Raw genomic sequence first — 18409 nt, forward strand, 5'->3', positions numbered from 1 at the left:
CTTGCAGAGTCTGGTCTGGAGTCTGGAGTCTGGAGTGCTGACAATTCCCAGGACCTCGGGGCGACGACAGGCGGAATCAAATGTGTCATCAAGTGCCTGCACTCTCTGCCGGTTTGCTATGGTTTGCCATATGAATAGTTAATGACTCGCAGGACACTCTCACACGCACACACACACACAGAGAGACTGGTCCTGGTACTGGCCTTGTCCTTGCAGGACGAGAGGGATGCCGTGCGGTTAAATCTTACAGTGCAGTTTATGCAAAATTGCCGATAGCAATTTGCAAATTTAATGGCGTGAACAAATTCAATCAATGTATGCAAACAAATATCCTGGCAGGCAGGCAAGCAGGTCCTCTGTCCTGCTGCTCCTGTCCGTGTCTGTTGTCTGCTTTAGCTAAAACTGTAAAAGGCAACAATAATCACAGCTCACACACACACTGGTCTCCGTGCGGAGGAGTTCGTTCTATCTGCTATCTGAGGGCAGTCAGGTGCCATAATTGTTTTGGCTGCCGTCCAGGGGAACGGCTGCAGCTGCTCCTGGCCAGCGATTTCGATTCAGATTCGTTCGTCTTGTTGCTTTCCGTACGCTGATAAAAAAATTGAGAATTTTTCTCATTAAATCAGGGACCGCAAATAATAATTATCAATATTTTCTTTTAATAAGAAAATTATTCACTAAGAAAAAAACACGAATTATAAAAATCTGGATATTTAAATATTAAATACATTTTAATTGTTAATTTTTGAGTATTATTTAATTGTTCAAAGAATATTTAGCATTATTTTGAGCGAAAAAATATCACAAAATAAATAATGAATATTTTTAAATGTTAATTTTTATTTTAATTTTTAATATATCTTTAATTTAATTGAATTTACACATTTTTTTGTTATTTTATTGCTCAAAAAATAATTATTGTTATTTACAGCGAAAAAAATAACATCATCAAATAATCACTATTTTTTAGTGTTATTTTTTCGCACTACAAAAATATTAATATTTTTTTGAGCGATTAAGTAAAAAAAAAATTTAAATATAAATTAAATAAAAAAATGTTTAATTTAAAAATTTTGGGAAAAATTTTAAATCTAGTTTATTTTTTTTTTATATTAAGATTTTATTCTTCTGGAATTTTAAGTATAACAAAAATTCTAATTTAAGATTTTCATTTCTTGAAATTAAACGTTTTTTTGCGTATTGGTTTATTATTATTTCGTATTATTTTTAGAATATTTGATATTAATTAAAGATTTTTTTAAGAATGTGGAAAATCTTAAATCGAAATCTAAAATAAAATTTTTATAGTTTTTGATCTTATATTAATATAATTTTTTTTCAAAATTCAAAAAATCTTGAGAGAAGATTTTTTTATCAGTGTAGATAGTCCTAGATTCCTGCTAATTGCTGGGCTTTAACTGTGGCTAGGCACCTCCTCCCCCCATTATCAGGCTTGGTGATGGACGGTAAAGAGTTGCTTTCTTCAGCCTGAAATATATGGCCAACATTTCCTTTTTCTTTCGATTTTTTCTTTAATTTTTTTTTTACTCTTATTTTTTTTCCTTACAATTTTGTCTCTAGTAAGCGGGGCAAAATGACAACTCAACTTAAAAAGCAGGCTAAAGGCAGGCAAGACCACGAGCTCCTTTTGCTTCTTGCTCCTTCCTTCAGGGACTTTGCTGGCAAAAAGAAAATATCTTGTAAATTATTGCAAAAAGCAGGCTGCAAATTAATGATAACGACCCCGGCCAACACCTTCTTCACTTCACCCCCATTCCTCCTCCACCCCACAGGCTTCCAGGACGTCGTCGAGTGCCTGGCATGCCGGGAATCCAGGGCAGGCCAAAGGCAGCGCCGCCTTAAGTGACATGAAACAACCAACTACTTACGAGGGTGTAGGAGGAGGTGAGTGTGTATGTGGGCTAGCTGCAGTGGGTATAAATAAATGCTTCCTGTTGCTTTACACCCGCACTCACCACGCACACCCCGCACACACACACCCCGCACACTCCCCCATTCGACCCTTCACGCATGCAAGTTATTTATGAAGACGAGTTTTTCATTAGCTTATCGGATCGCTGTAATAGCTATCAGCCTTGGCCACTGCCAGTGTCCTTTGACCGGACGTTTTTTTGTTGGCCTCACAAAAATGTATATGTATATAGGTTTATATTACAGCTCACCAAAATATATGTATATGTATATGTTTATATCCCTTCTAAACTACTGTCAAAGGTTCTTCTTTTCGAAAAAATTGGTATTTAAATTAGATATAGGTACTTTCTATATATTTTATCATTCATTTATACTTTTTTATCACATTTAAATCAGTTATCAAATAGAATAGAAATAAGGAAAACTAAATAAAAATTTTATTATTATTTTTTTTTTAATTTCTAAAACTCCAATTTTGTGTCATAACTCCACAACACAACCCTTATTTATTTATATAATATATATATTTTTCTGTAATGACATTTAAAATTCGAAAAATGAGATTCTCAAAATTCATTGCATGCTTTTTGCTATTTTTTCACCGCATTGCGCCATACCTGGTCCAAGGCACCAACTTCTTCTTCGCCCAGCTAAGCCATCGCCGAAAGTTCGAGGATGACAACGGTACCAGTGCCTCCGATTTCCACTATCTGGTGACGGGCGGCTATAGGCCGGCAACCAACGAACTGGTCAAGTACGCGGTATCGGTGCGCGTGGGCGCTGCTAAGGAGTACTTTGGGACAAACCACATTTGCGGGGGCACCATCATCAGCACTCGGGCCATCCTGACGGCAGCACACTGCATGTACAGCAGGTAAGACATATGGGAAATCTGGAAATCCACCGCCAGTGTCTCACCTTTCCGCTCGCAGTAGGGGCAGCCTTTACCAGGCCCGAAAGCTTATGGTTTATGCCGGCACTCCCAAGAGGCTCGAGCAGGCACCCTCCACTCAGGAATTGCGGGTCAGACAGATTTTACCTCATCCAAAGTACAGAAGCGGCCGCTTGCGGCATGACATTGGCCTGATCCTGCTCAAGGAGGAGATCACCACCAACGAACATGCCGCCATTATGTCCCTGAACGACAAGTCACCCAGCGCAGGTCTAGCCTGCACCGTTGTGGGCTGGGGCACGGTTATACAGGTGAGAGATCGCGACTTGCTTGTCCTTTGCTTATCATTTGTTTATCCTTTTTTTATCCTTGCTCCATCCAGTTCGGTCCCAGTGCCGATGAGGCCATCAATGGCGATGTCCAAATCCTGCCCAACTCCATATGTGAGAACCTATGGAACTTCAATTCCAATGGCATGATCTGTGCCAAAAATAGCGACGACAGCGAGGTGGATAGCTGTCAGGGTGACTCCGGTGGGCCGCTCTTCTGCAACAACATGGTAGTCGGCGTGGTGTCCTACGGCGAGGGCTGCGGGGAGAAGACCTCGGCTGGGGTATACACCGATGTCTATCATTATCGGGATTGGATCAAAGCTAACTCAGCCGTGGGGCTGAAAGTGTCCCTCATGGGTCTGGTGATGGTGCTTCTCCTGGCCGCCTGATGATGATGATGATGAGGAGGCGAATTCAACAGGTCAAAGCGGTCAAGCAGCGTATGTAACCTCCAACTCGGCGTCCTCTCACCTGCAGCCTGCAGACGACAAACCCAAAATTGAGTGAAAAATAGCGGACAGGACATGAGCAGGGACATGGGTACGTGGATAGCTGCGGTGCACACATGCAGGCGCCAGCCAACGGTTTATGGTTGGTTCGTGGATCCCCCTGTTTGTGACAGCAATTATCGCGGGGCTCCTACACACCTGCCTGCATCAGCCTCCTCCTCCACCTCCTTCTGCACCTGCACAACAGGACATTATGCCACAATTCGTCCTGGTTAATTTGGTGGACTCGCCAAACTGTTGATTGTACCAATTAGGGTAAAGTTTATGGGCCGAGAAGGCAGGACTAAGCCGGGATGGATACTAAAAAGAAATCAAAGCGGAAACACTGTTGATTTTGATGCCAGGAAACGCAATTAGTAAAGGCAAAGTGTCCTTAGGAAAAGGCAGAAGGAGTATCCTTTGCAGATGGCAGAAGGAAACAGCAAACATTAGACTGGCACAAGAGGAGCTCCTAGCCAGACTCCTCCCTTGCTCCCTGTCCTGACCAGAAAACAATGTGGAATTGATGTATGAAGCTCCTCAACCACTGGCAAGGACTCCCAGGACATACAACGCAATCAGGATTGTCATTTCGCATTCGTATTGTGTGCCATTCAAGTGCTCATAATGAATTTAATCGCGTATGTTTATTGCTCACTTTGCCATTGGGTCTCTGCTTGCTTCAGACTCCTGCCCTGCCTGCCAGGACCTCTGCCAGCTCAGGACCTGCCTGCCTTTGGGGCCCACCCAACAAGTTGTTGCTGTTGTTTTCTTAGCCACTGCCAGTCGACACTTTATCATTTTGTCACGCTTCTTGTTTACGAAGTTTACCCAGGCTCTGGGCTCTCGGCTTTCGTCCTTCTGCCAGGACATGCTCCTGCGCTCAGCTGGCTAAATTGTTTGCATATATTAGACACATGCCCGGAATTGCTTTTCAAGTGAAGTTCATTTGAAAATAATTGCAGTTTAACTTGGCATGTGAGCTGTCTGATTGCGGCCACCATTTCTCTTGCTGCCTGATCCTCAACCAAGAGGAATCTCTACCAGAAACTAGACTTTATTCCAGTGGAAACTAAAGCTAAGTAGAGGGGTTTAGAGGGAGGGCTAATCTTCTCCTGCCTGGTCGTTCAACTCCGGAAACCCCCCCTGACTAGGTGCACTCTGGAAGTCATCCTCGGTTAGTCGCGGTTAGTTGCGGAGAGGACAGGACACACGCAGGCCGGGCAAAATCCTCCTGGCGTGGCTAAGCTCCAACGTCAACGCGTTGACCACCAGGTCCTGGCCAAAGGGGGAACCTGAAACCCACCAAAACCGAAAATCAGTATCAATTTGCGTTTGTAAATACATTTTAATGGCATTTCAAAGTGAGGCTGAGCTGACCCCGGGAAAGGGGTCAACTATCCAGGCGCACTATACACTGCCCACCACCACCCAACACCACCCACCGTAATCAATTTGAACATTTAGGGGTTGGCTACCACCTACCTTCTCTCCTTCCCTGGTATGACACCGGAAATCCAAACTACTTCCTGTTTGGCGGCGGTGTTAGCCGTGTGTTTCATTTTCGCTCTCGGATTTGCTTTTGGTCTGACGAATGATGATGATGGCCTGGCCAGCGATTTGATTTGTTTTCATTGTAACGAGCCTTTTATTAGCTCCAGTGGCAGACCGACCCGACCAACCGACCCCTCCCAGTCCAGGCCATTCATTCCCAACCCCTGCCATTGCATACCATCCAAGTCCAGGATCTATCGTCCTCACAACTGTTATATTGGCTCTATTGTTGTTTTTGTTGCCGCTGTCGTTGTGGCCCTGTTCGTTAAATGCAAACACCAAAAGGGTTTTCAAAAACAACAATCAACGCCAGCAGCAACCGACCCTTTTGCCAATCCCCCTGCCAGTTCCCAGACTCCCAGGATCCCAGACTCCCCCACCAGCTTCTAGAGCCACGGCCAAAGCCCTGGTCCAATCGCCCAGCCACGGCGGAGGGGTTGAGTTGAGTGGGTGCCTTTGGGAGCCGACAGGAACGCCAGCGGCAGGCAACCCGTTTTCGATTCTGTTTACCCAAAACTGGACGGGCTTACAGGCAGGGTCATTAAGCTAGGAACATATAGGATATAAACAATATTGATGAATAATAATATATAAATAATATTAAATAATGATAAACATTAATAATTTATAATATATAATAATTATATAATATAAATATATAAAATAATAATATAATATTATTATTAATTATATTATTATATATATTAATATTATTAATATATATTAAAAAATAATAATAAATAATAAAATATAAATGAATGCCCTGTGCTGTATGCTTTTTTAATTGTCTGACATTTCGCGTGTGCCTGTGTGTCTGTGTGGGTGTGAATGGGTGCTGTAAGGGCGTGTGGCTGTGCGTATGTATACTCACACACACACTCGTTATTGTCAGTCTGTAGCAAAGCGATTTGCATACAAATTTGGCACGAAGTGTAAATATTTAAGCAGATACAAAGTGTGAGTATTAAATTTTTGATACTAATTAATTATGCATGTGTAAATTTCGCAATGAAAATTATTATAACGCCATATTTCGGGGGTTCGCCCCTCTTTCCGTTCGCGCAGATTGTGCGCCAGATTTTTGGGCAATCAAATCAAATGTTTGACAAACAAAGAATCGGAATCGGTAGTACTTAGTCCAGAGTCAACACACGCACACCCACTATCTGGGCTTTAGTTGAACTAATTATGTAATTGGATTGGGCACAGTTACCCTGTGTTTAGTACTAGAGACTGTACAAGTAACAAGATGCGTAACGCGGGCTCCAGGCTCTCTTTAAATTTTGTTGTCACGACAATGTTTAAATCGATATTATGTTTGATATATCGGATCAACGATTAACAATTGCTTTCTTTACGCATCTTATAAGGTCTGCCCAGACCTAGGGTATCCTGGCCACCTCTGCTCTCCACCATCTACCCAAGAACTCGGGACAGCACTTCGAAGGCAATAATAACAAAACATTAAGTGCGAACAAAACGACCTTACAAATAGACAAACAAACATGCCAGAGGAACCGAACAAAGCCGGTGGATGTGGATACAATGTAACTAACGCCTCGGAATGGCGGCTGGATTCAAGTTGATTGGGATCCGGGATTGGTATAGGGATTGCGATTGGGATTGGAATGGGATGGGGTTGAGTTGAGTGGGGATGATGGCACAACACAAAGCAATGGGATATCAAACAAGAAATTCTATTAAAACTTTTTCACTTTCCGGCGCCTCGTAAGTGTTTCGGATTCAACAGCCAAATATCCCAATAAATAATTTACTGTGCCGTGAGCCGCAGTGGAAGCTTCTTAAAGCGCATTAGCCAGTTCCCGCCGCAGAGGGTCCACGGTCTATGGTCGTCTTAATCGACTAAAGAATACCCAGTAATCCTGAATCCCTTTGCTAGATGCTCCCCTAAGCTTCGACCTCAAGTCTGGTCTACCCTCTCAGAGAAAACTTCGTATCCTGTTGTAGAAACTTACCAAGCTGATAACTGCGGCTGACAGGGGAGTCAGGGAGTCACCGTATCCGACGGCTACGTACCAATTACTCTCTCAATGGACTCTCCAGGCTCTCCAGGCTGTCCTCCAAGTGGACAAACAGAGTCTGTCCAGCCAAAGTCCCCTCCGTCTAGTGCGAATCTGTCTGCGAAAGTGTAATCTACGGCCAAGACCACTGCAGACTATTTGTATTAATTTCTTGTCGGCGACTTGGAGGAGGAATCTTCTAGTCTCCCCCACACCCAAGGGTCATCCTGCTTCCCAGGCATGTGCCAAGGCCAGCGCAGGCCGTGTCAGACACTTGAAAAAGTTCCGAAAATAAGGGATCGTCCACCTAAAGTTCCTGTTGGCTTGTTTTAGTAATTGTTTTCAGTTAGCAAGCTAATTGCTGGTTTTTGGCTACCTCAAAGACTGGTGATTAAATTTAAATGGTTATTTTAGCAAAAAATAAATATAATAAGGAACATTTTAGTATCAAAATAAAGGAATTAATTAATAAATATTAATAAAAATATTTAATTTGTTGTTTTCGGTTATACTTTAAACCATAAGGAAAATTACTTTTTTTACCCAAAACTATTTATTGATTAATTCTTATATTTTGACACTTAAGTTTTAAAGTTTTTATCTCAAAGAAAAATATTTTGAAAAATATTAAATAACAAAGAAAATTAAATAATACAAACTAAATATAAAAAATGCAACCTGTTTCCGCCCGGGATCGAACCGGGGGCCTTCTGCGTGTTAGGCAGATGTGATAACCGCTACACCACGGAAACCAGATGATCGTCCAAGGCTGTATGACAGAGAGCTCTCTCTCTCACACTCATGCTGTCCCTCTCTCTCACTTTCTTTTTGGCTTTTTTGCTCTCGCATTTTCTTTTTCTAGCTTGCTTTCTTGCTCTCTCAGTAGCTAAGCTCCCATACTAGTGACGTCATGTAGCTCTACAAGCCTGTTGGGCAAGAGGAAGACAAGAGCATCGGTGGTTCAGTGGTAGAATGCTCGCCTGCCACGCGGGCGGCCCGGGTTCGATTCCCGGCCGATGCAAACAATTTTTTTTTTATTATTACATTATTTTTTTCTTGTTTTTATTTATATATTTTTTTTTTTTCATCTTATACAACACTTTGTCCATCTCTTCTATGTTTATTTTTAATTATTCATATTCCCTTTCAACGCAAATACACGACTCCTGGTGAAGGAACTCTCTCCGCCTGGCGGAGCTATTAAGCCAAGCATAACGAATAAGGCAGAACGGAGAACTTGCAAAGCGTTTCATCCAATTAGAAAGTGTAGTTCCATTGTTAATTGCTCCATCAGAGATATGGCCAGAGTCGGAGAAAACTTTTCGGCGCATACCCAATGAGTCGTAATTAACTTTGGCCGAAAATCTTTGCCGCTGTCCAGCAGCTGATGGGTCGTTAGGCTGGAACTGAGGAAGAATTGAGGCTACTGGAAGTGTTGGCGCTTTTATTGAGTTAAGCAAAATAGGCAAAAGTTATGCAAAGAACCAGTAGTCAGTCAGGCCTGGCCACACACATCCCTTCTAGCTTGTTTTAGTGCCCCCCGACATTTCCTCTTGTTCGTCTTGGCCCATTGTTGCCTCTACTGTTTCCTGATTATTTTTGTAATTGCTGTTTAAGTTGTTGTGGCAACATCAGCCGCACTTCCTTCCGCCTTCTTGGCGGTTGCCGTTTGGGGCGTGATTTAATTGAAATCAATTAGCGGTAATGAGTGGTCATTAAGTTGGCTTACTGCTTAGGGGGTGCTGAGAGCTCAGAGTTAGCTCTGTCAGTTCATTTCTGGGCCAATGTTGAGAGTCCACTTTAGCCGGGGATAAAATGGGTTCATCGCCACAAGCTGGCAGGGAGGTGGACACATGAGTTTCCCCTCCCCCGGAGTTACGAGTTTCGAGTTCCATTTCGAGTTACATTTAAATGGAATTTAATGCAAATTGAACGCAAACTTTTGCAAATATATTTCAATTAGGAGGAGGCCGGAGGAGCAATCGCTAACAATAACAAATTAACTGTAGGAGCTCGGTCCAGTTCACATATTAAATGAAGGCCAAAAGTATGGCCCCCCCAGCCCAAGCCTACATCCTGGCAAATGGTAAATGAACACACTTAAGAGTGCAGCACTGGAAGGAAGAAAGGGTCGCAGCAGGCTAGTAAAGGAAACTGCCACTGGGAAAATGGTAACATGAAAAGGCGGTTCAGGCGCAACTTTTCAACTAGGTTTTTAGCGTTGCTCCTTCGGAGGGGGCTGTGGTTAGCTTTCAGTGTCGTCGCTCCACTTGGCAAAACGTTACATCCTTTGCTTTGTCGTTGTTCCTGCCAGCTCTTGCTTTCCTTCTTTCCCTCTATCTCTGTTCTTTTTTATAATTGTTTTGCTGTTTATTGCAAAATTACACAAAAACAATGCACGTTGATGAAGACGACAGTTGAAGCAGGATACTAAATGGGAGAATATAAGGCAAAGGAATACCCTGGATTATATTAAATTTTGGTTTGACAATGATTTAAATATGGGTACAAAAATAAATTTTCTTCAAATGATAAAGATTAAAAAATAAATAAAAATATTAAATTGAGATTTTTTACCTTTTTACCAATGTTCAAGCAGGTGGGCAGCTCGGCTGTCAAAAGATCGTATCGAGTAGGCACTCCGTCAAAGTATGCATGTTGAAGAAGACGACTGTTGAAGCAGGAATGGTTACTAAATAAGAGAAAGATCATATCGAATGGGCAGTTCGGCTGTCAAAGGATCATATTGAGTGGGCACTCCAGCTGTCAGATAGCTATTTCTCTCTCTCTCTCTCTCTCTCTCTCTCTCTCTCTCTCCCTCTCTCTCTCTCTCTCTCTCTCTCTCTCTCTCTCTCTCTCTCTCTCTCTCTCTCTCTCTCTCTCTCTCTCTTTTACTCTTTCTTGGCTTATACGCTTTTTAACATCATCTCTCACCTTTTAAAGTTAAAAAAAAAAGAGACAGATATAAAAAGTCGGATACATTTGTAATGGTACAGTGGGTCAAGATTGCTTCTAGTACCCTCTGGAAGGATGCACAAAACAAAAGCCAAGCAGGAGACGGCCAAATGATGATGATGATGATGATGGTGAGCAGGACCAAAGCAAAAGCCCAAAAAACAAAAGAGATAAAAGACAAGAGAGGGAGTGTGTGTGGCTAGTGCAACTGCAGGCCAGCAAAAGCAGAAAGCAGAAGCAGCTAGCACAAGCAGAAGTAGCAGCCAGCAGAAAATAAAAACTTTCCGAAATGGGAAAACTTTTTTCCTCAACGAGCGAGGACAACCAGGACACCAAGTTGGAGTTGGGGGAGAGGTGGCCAGTAACGAGCCAAGTTGAAAAATCTTTATTGTGTATCAAACCATTTGTATTAATTAGAAGCGGTAGCGGCAGCAAAATAATTACAAACAAAGCAAAAACAAGAAAAGGGAAAAGGGAAACGGGAAACCCAACTCCGCAGTCCAACTGTAGAGCATATTTCCCTCGCATGTAAATACTTTCCCCCCTGAAAAAAGAAAGGAACTGGCTGGACCAATATTTAAACCTAAAGCATTTGCCGGAAAAGCGGAAATTCGAAGGAAGATAATAAACTTATTTACAGCATAGTTTATGAGTTTATGTACTGCAGATATCACTCATACGACATGGTGTCGCACATTTAACATGCACCCTGCTGTAAAATGCGATACGGCCGCACAAGTTGCGATGGCAGCAAAGACCTCACACCCCTCCCCCAGCAAGGACCTCCCCTGATATAACTACAGAAATATAAGTACGTACAAGCATAATGCGATCGTAAAAAGGCTTTTCATTGCGAGCATAAAGTATTAAGCTACTTTGCAGCATCTTTGCATGCATTACCAAGGATAATACACAGACAAGTGCCTCTCACTCTCACTCTTACCCTCTTCTGTCTGTGTCTCTGTCTTCACACACGCAGAACGGAATCACGTATCCTGCCAGAGATTAGCCAAAGGGGAACTACAGTTATGAGAGAAAGATCCTTGGGTGGGAGGAAGCTTCAGTCTCCAGTCTCGCAGGGAAGACCGCTCTAGGTCCTCGAATTCCTCGCGAAATTGAATCTGCTGATAAGTTGCCGGGGCGAAAATAAAATTGCCATTAACTGGGATTCGTATATACGAGAGGGGTTACTCCTCGTCCTTGCCTGCAGCCAGGACAAGGACGAAGGCTAAGCCTCGCCTCGAAACAACAAACCGAATTTATGAAATACTTACTCCATTCCATTCACCCTTCCATCCATCCATCCATCCATTCAGCCATATATTTCTCCATCTCCTGGCTCTCCCAAGACTCGATGCACGCAAGGATGAATTTACAAGCGCTGGCAAGTGGCCGAAGGATACTTTATATTGCACTGCCTTCACGTCCTCTGTGGTCAAAAGGAGAGGAGGACACTCTAAGTCTCGCATATGCCAGAGGATCTGTATAAATACATTTTTGCGTCGCGACTTCAATACGTTTTCAGTTAACTCGAGTTGGAGTCCGAGTACATACATACCACCCACCCATGCAGGCAGGCAGGACACACACACACACACCACACACACTCGCTGGTCAGGCCGGCGACATTTTCGTTTTGGCATTTCGCATGCAATTTGCGGTTCATTGATTCGGAAGTTTTCCCATTTAACTTAAGCCTCTTTAACAATCCTATTGACGCAAATTTCTACTTACCGTTTCCCGTTGCCGCCGCAGGAGTCGCAGGAGGCTGCCGAAAGCGATACAGGGTCGACCTCCCCACCACCTGCTCAGGTGTGTGCGTGTGCCTTGCCCAGTCGTCGTCTACTTAGGCAGAGCAGATGTCCTCCAGCAGTAGTTGCCATATGTCCAGCATGGGGCAGTGCTCGATAATTATACATAATAATGCTGATGGGTCGCTAGTCTGACCTCGGGGGGGAAGGGGTCTTAACTGTGAAGAGGAGCTATCGCTAGAGAGTGTGGACAGGAAAAGCCGCTAGATCTGAATGTTTTCTTCCGCCTGCTCAATAATTATACATATATGTATTGTTATAACAATGCCCATAGATCTGTGTTCTGTTATTGCTGCTACTTCAAGAAGGCTTAGAACCTGGTAAGAAGTGTTCTTACCCCCTTGATCTGGTTAACAAAAGCCTTTGCCAAGTTAATAAGTTAATGAATTTCGTTAGGGAAAACGTATATCTATCGGAGACGGAGTATCCCCCGAAAAACATCATCAAAGTAACCGCTGCAGCATCATCATCATCATCGATGAGCTGGCCATCAGGGAGCACAACAGCGAGGTACAGGATGCTCCAAAGAAGCAACGAGCAGTAAACCAAAGCGCCAGCCGCCGCTCCAAGGACAGGTGCAATGTGCAATCTTTTGGTATTTTGTTGGCTTTACACATTTGGCGTAATGCCAAAACACAATAAAAAAAAAGGGAACAAAAAAGAAAAAGAACAGGGTATGAGGTAGGAAAGAAGAAGTAAGAGTTGAGAGGCAAGAGGAAAAAGGGACCAGAACAAGGGAAGGATGTCTTCTACGAAAGCAAAACAACTGCGGCAGGACGAAGACAATGCCAACTCTCGACTCCACTCAACACCTGAGCTGAGCTGTGCTGGAGTCCCGGAGAAGGGCAAACACTTGAAGGCGCGCGGCATGGCACCCACACGAACCGGGAACCGGGATGAGCACCAAGGACGTGCATTCATTCAAATCGACTTCGGCGCCCGACCTGGGAAAAGGAATTCATTTTAATGCACAGGCAAAGGATGAAAGAAGTTTGAGGGTAAAGGGAGTTAGTGGGAGGTATTGGGAGGTACTGGGAGAAACTAGGAGGTACTGAGGGTTACTGGGAGGTAATGGGAGTTCCTGGTCGTCGTTGTCTGAGCCAGGAAACGCTTGCCGGCAGACAGAGGCAGTGCAGGAAAAAGATGAGGGAGGGGTGAAGAAGTAGGACCAGAAGCAAGAGCAGGAGTGAGTCGATTACGGCTGCGTGTGGTGCGCCAAGATGCGCCTGCCTGCCTTCTGAATGCTCCTCCATAGTCGCTGCGTCCCCGCACCCTTTGTCGGTGGATTTAAACGGCCAAAGTGCAATCCAGAAACACAACACACGAGTACAAACACAAACACAAACATGGCCACAGCCAGAGTCAGAGTCAGAGTCAAAGGAGCTGCTCCAAGTGCAGGTGCAGCTCCAACTTGAGCTGAGGTAGGAAAAGGACATGGCAAGGACAAGGAGACACACTGGCTGGCAAAAGCAAAGCGCCAGCTACAGTCGAGCCAAGTCTATGAGAGCGAGTCTATAATTTTTGTTGTGGTTCCTGTCTATTGTCTTACCAGAGCCCATCCTATCTCTAAGCGGTCTCCTTCGACAAGGGCAACAGCTCCTCCACTGGTTCCACCAGCTCCTTCTCCTGCTCCTGCTGCTCCTCCTCCTCCGTTAGCTAGGGAAATGAGCCATTCGCGTGAATTACTGAAATCGGATCTGCCCCGTTTGGCCCGCATTTCCCCGCAAGGAGTTTACTTTGGACTGACTCCTGGGGGTCTGCTTCTTTGGGTTTTAAAGCTACCTAAGAGATTATGGTATAGGGATCCTCCAGGAACTCTTAAAGCATTAGAAACTAGTTGTTTTCCAAACAATTGGTTAATTAATTATTTGTGATATTTATAAGCAATTAAGCTTGAATAAACTAAAAGAGGGGAAAAATAGTTCAGGGTAAATATTTAAAATAATATAAAAATTATCTAAATATTAAATATAATATAGAAATTATCTATATATTTAATATAATATAAAAATTATCCTAATAATAATTATACTAAAAGTAATTTTATATTATTATTAATAATATATTCTTAAAATATTCTAGCTAAGTTTTGCTTTTAATTACATTTTCATTAATTTATATAAAGCATTTCCCTGTTTTTGAGATTATAATAGATAAATTAGTAAATATTATATATTAAAAAATTTATTCTAGCCTAAATTTGCTTTTAATTAATTTTTACTATTTTTGTAAAGCATTTCCCTGTTTGTTGAGTATATAAAAGAGGCGCATTAACATTTAAAGTTAACGATCTACTGGAATTATGAATTAAGCGGCTTGTTCGACTATGCTGCCTAATCGGTTGCCAGTGCATTTAGCGTATATTCCCGCTACGAAGTCTGTTCAAAATCATTTTTTTAACTAAATAACTTCCGCGGCCAACCGCCTGCATTCGAAGCCGATGACTTTCTAGTCCTTGCCGCCGGATGCGGGGTAATCAAAGCTGCGGCCTAATGAGTGAAAGCTCCTGGAAACCAACTTCTGGCAGAGCGCCTGCGCCAATTGAGTGCATCTCAAAATTGTGGGTGGCGCCAAAAGTGAGCTTGAGTGTTTTTTTATTTTATTTATTTATTTTATGTTATTTATTTGTTTTTATATATTTATTTATATTTATTTATATGTTTTTATATGTTTATTTTATTTTATTTTGGTTAAAATTAATGGAAAGGAATTAAAATATTGCAAATGCATTTACATATAAATTTATTATTTGTTTGGAATTAAATTCTGGTTTAAACTGCGCGCCAAGGCTAGAGCTAAGGCCGATATTCGAGGCAAAAGTGTTATCGATGTGTGGAAATAAATTTAAAAAAAATAAATAAAATTAACCTCCCACCTTGCAGAGAGAACTAAATAAATATCACAGCCAATAAATACCCTTACAAAATAATTAAATATAATCAATTCAGATACAGTAATTAAATTAAATATAAATATAAACATTCATAATATCGAGAGGTATCCGTTTCTGCATGTTTTTTACCACCGTTCCCTTCACTAATAATCGACTATCGCTATCGCACTATCGATGTGTCCTGTCTATCGATGCACTTCTGACATCGCTACCAAAAAAATAAACAGAATCGGTTGGGAAAAAAAAAAAGAAAAACAAGAACGAGAAATACAACAAAAGCGCACCTACAGCAGCTGGTCGCGCATCAAAGAACCTAACAACCAGGCCACCGCTCGCATCCTGGACATGTCCTGCGGCGGGAAACGCAGCGCCTAGACCAGCGCCGCCGCCGCCGCCCCCTGCTTGCCACGCAATTATGCAAGTTGCAGCCGCGGGAACTAACTGTACTCGCCTCGCTGCCACTGGAAGTGGAAGGGGAGGGCTGGAAGAGCAGGAGCAGCAGCAGCACCCACAATCGGTAAGCAGGCAGGCAGCCCCATCCTAAACACCATCTGACCCCCGCCTGCCTTCCTGCCTTCGCAGACATGAGCCAGAGACATTCCGAGCCATTCTACATATCGCCCCGGCTGTTCGACAACCGGCGGCTTAAGCGGCGCCGCTGCCGCTGGATGGAACGCCTGCGCGAACGCCAGCGTGTCTGCATGGCCCAGATGCGTGTCCAGGCGATTGCCACCAAGACTGATGGCCGGCGGCAACGTCGCGGAGCCGCTGCCCTGCCAGCGGAAGTGACCATTGACCTGCTGTCGGACGACGACAACAACGAGCAGATGGCGGCTGGCCCGTCCGCCGGCCACAGCCGCCTGCTGTTGATTCCTGCCCCCGCCCTGACCACGCGACGTCCACCGAGACTGGGAAGGCGTCAGGCCCAAACATCGTTCCCAAACCCGACCGAGAGCATCCTGATAACCAGCGATGATGAGAACAATGACCACCAGTTGCCGCCGGGCCGTCTGCTCTCGATGCGATCGCGCTCACCCCCGCCACTGGCGCCGCTAACGCTCTCGGATACCGTGGAGGAGGTCACCGTATCGCTGGTGCCGCGCAGCTCCACCACGGCCAACTGCCAGGCCCGGCAGATGCGGCACTCGTATCACTACAAGCCGCCCGCTAACGGAGAAGGAGGCAGCAGCCACTCGGCGGGCGATACGAGCGGTTATCTGGAAGTGGATGTCGGCGGTGGCATAACAGCCACCCTGCCGGACGAAACCACCGTCCACACGGTCATTGCCAATCGCATCTACGAGCTGTCGCTGAGCAAGCTGCGAGAGGGTCTGGCCTCCAGCGGTGTGCCGGAGTACTCGCATGATCTGCTGCCGGAGCAACTGCAGAAGCTATCGCCGGCTTTGCGGGCCAAGGTGGCTCCACTGGTGGCCCCATCGCCGCCCACGCCCATCTCGCTGAAGCTGTCCAGCGACCTCAGCATATCACTGATCTCAGACGACGATGACTGCGAGAGCAGCAGCGGTCCGCAGGCCAACAGCAGCAGTGGTTCCAGCGGCAACGGAGGAGGAGGAGGATTCAAGTCCGAGCTGGTTCACCCGGTCAAGGTGGCCGCGGCGGAGGCCCATGCGGCCGCCAAGCTGCTCAAGCAGCAGCAGCCGCAATTGTCGGTGGTCCAGCATCTGCAATATGGCGGCGGTGGTCGGACGGTGCCTGTGGCTTTGGCTTTGCCGGTGATGGCGGCACAGGCAACATCGTCATCCGTAGCAGCGGTGCCTCTACCTGTCCTGCAATTGCCGCGACGCCGAAAGCTTGGCTGAGACCTTGGTGGACTGGTGGCCATAATGTAAACATTCCCCCAAGTAGACTTTACCTAGTGCAAATATGGAAGTAAGCTTAGTCACTCCCACTGTTTCCCAGTTATGCTTATACTTTTCTCCCTCCCTCTCTCTCTCGCTCTCTCTGTCTTTCTCTCTCTCTCTTACGCACTCTTCTTTTTTCTTTACCTATCATCCCACCTCTTCCTGTCTCTGTCTTTCTCATATTTTAAGCTTTAAAAAGGAACGAGACGCAACGTACAAAAAGAAAGTAGAAAGAAAGAAAGAAAGGCTTCACCTTTGCAAAAACAAAACAAAAATTTGTAAAATTTATATAGGAGAGAGCATTTGGAGAATAGGAGCAAAAATAATGTGGAGAGTTATGGAAATTTCGAAATGAAATTCCAGAAAGACCCCAATATTTATAACGAGTACAAGTAGGTTAGTTTAAGTCTTGTATTAAGAGTGATTAAGCAAGGATGCAGACCCTCCTCTGTATAACATTTATATAACAAAACTGATCACCAATATTGGAATAAACTTGCTCTTGTATATATAAATATGTATATTTGTACAGGCCTTGGGTTTCGAATGAATATTTTGAATAACTTTTTTACCAGGGATCCCAAATAAGAGTTTAAAAATGAAAGTTATTTATCAATTCTTACTTTTTCATAACTCTTATTCGCAATCCCAGCGTTTTTCCACAGCCGCTTTAAATCGAATTTTCCTCATTTTCCCTGGCTCAGAACCCAAGAGCTTGCAACAACAAATCATGTGTGTTACAGTATTATTTGCTGTATAACATCCTTCTTAGGATCCCTCCTCAGGGCTCATTGCGACAAATGACTGAGAGGCGTCGCCTTTTTACCACTCGATCATTTTCAAACCACGATTCATCTCCGGCCAGAACCTCATGCGTGAACTGGTAACGTGCCACCTGGCTCATTACATACAGCGAGCGACGTGGCAGGAGCAGATCCGCTACCCTGCGCTCAGACTCCTTAGCGGAAACCTTAACCAACCTCATGACACAGTCGCTGAGCAGGCTAAGACCCGCAATGGTATCACCACAGAACTGCAAGAAAATGGAAATTCTGAGAGATTATATAGCCAATCCAACCTAGAGCCTTACCCTAACACTGTCCACATGCGGCTTTATGACGCCCTCCTCAGCCAAGTCCAAAATGTGAACATGGGGCATTACCTTCCCCTTGAAGGCGCTACCAGAGATCCTAGCCAAAACACTGCGGTTGGCCAAGGACCAGTCTCTCCGCTCCGACTCCCGATAACCATGGATGGCCTGCAAAGGTAAAGGATACTATTCTACTTTATATTATTAAGGAGTGGACACACACATCATCCCAATGGCTGGACTCGTAGGGCAAACGTTTGAGATGTGGCTCTATTTCCTGGATCAGGCCCAGCTCCTCATGCTCGCTGACAAAGTCCTTGATGATCCGCATATCCGCCTCAAACTCCTGCTTCTCCAACAAGGTCCACTGGCCGGAAAAGTGCATCAAGCTGAGGCGACGCAGTCCTCGTCCTTTGCCCAGGAACAGCATGTTTATGCTTTGCATCAGAGGAGCAGGTTAACCCTCTATCGATTGTCACCATTCGATAGGCACTGCTAGAGGCAGGGGAATCCCCATCAGGAGTTGCCACTAAACCACTTTTGCTGGTCTGGGAGCACACTCGATTGATGGCCCTC

The 18409-nt window shown here is 44.4% G+C and overlaps 3 protein-coding genes and 2 non-coding genes across 5 annotated transcripts; 3 read left to right on the forward strand and 2 right to left on the reverse strand.

The window, feature by feature from the left end:
• Nucleotides 1–2428: 2428 nt before the first annotated feature.
• LOC108079356 (trypsin) lies at nucleotides 2429–4297 on the forward strand. Its single transcript, XM_017173664.3, has 3 exons — nucleotides 2429–2809; nucleotides 2868–3138; nucleotides 3210–4297. The coding sequence occupies exons 1-3, from the start codon at nucleotides 2472–2474 to the stop codon at nucleotides 3546–3548; spliced, it is 948 nt and encodes a 315-aa protein (XP_017029153.2). The 5' UTR covers nucleotides 2429–2471; the 3' UTR covers nucleotides 3549–4297.
• A 3604-nt stretch (nucleotides 4298–7901) lies between these two features.
• Nucleotides 7902–7974, reverse strand: TRNAV-AAC (transfer RNA valine (anticodon AAC)). Its single transcript has one exon. It is a non-coding gene; the product is annotated as a tRNA-Val (tRNA).
• A 198-nt stretch (nucleotides 7975–8172) lies between these two features.
• TRNAG-GCC (transfer RNA glycine (anticodon GCC)) lies at nucleotides 8173–8243 on the forward strand. The gene has a single exon. It is a non-coding gene; the product is annotated as a tRNA-Gly (tRNA).
• A 6823-nt stretch (nucleotides 8244–15066) lies between these two features.
• On the forward strand, nucleotides 15067–17258 carry a6. Its single transcript, XM_017173781.3, has 2 exons — nucleotides 15067–15398; nucleotides 15464–17258. Exon 2 carries the CDS (start codon nucleotides 15466–15468, stop codon nucleotides 16699–16701), a length of 1236 nt encoding a protein of 411 aa, XP_017029270.1. The 5' UTR covers nucleotides 15067–15398; nucleotides 15464–15465; the 3' UTR covers nucleotides 16702–17258.
• LOC108079448 (alpha-ketoglutarate-dependent dioxygenase alkB homolog 7, mitochondrial) lies at nucleotides 17246–18283 on the reverse strand. Its single transcript, XM_017173782.3, has 3 exons — nucleotides 18057–18283; nucleotides 17834–18001; nucleotides 17246–17776 (listed from the first exon to the last, which is right to left on the reverse strand). The coding sequence occupies exons 1-3, from the start codon at nucleotides 18276–18278 to the stop codon at nucleotides 17525–17527; spliced, it is 642 nt and encodes a 213-aa protein (XP_017029271.1). The 5' UTR covers nucleotides 18279–18283; the 3' UTR covers nucleotides 17246–17524.
• Between the last annotated feature and the right edge of the window lie 126 nt (nucleotides 18284–18409).

This window comes from Drosophila kikkawai, chromosome X, assembly GCF_030179895.1.
Source record: "Drosophila kikkawai strain 14028-0561.14 chromosome X, DkikHiC1v2, whole genome shotgun sequence".
NCBI lineage: Eukaryota > Metazoa > Arthropoda > Insecta > Diptera > Drosophilidae > Drosophila > Drosophila kikkawai.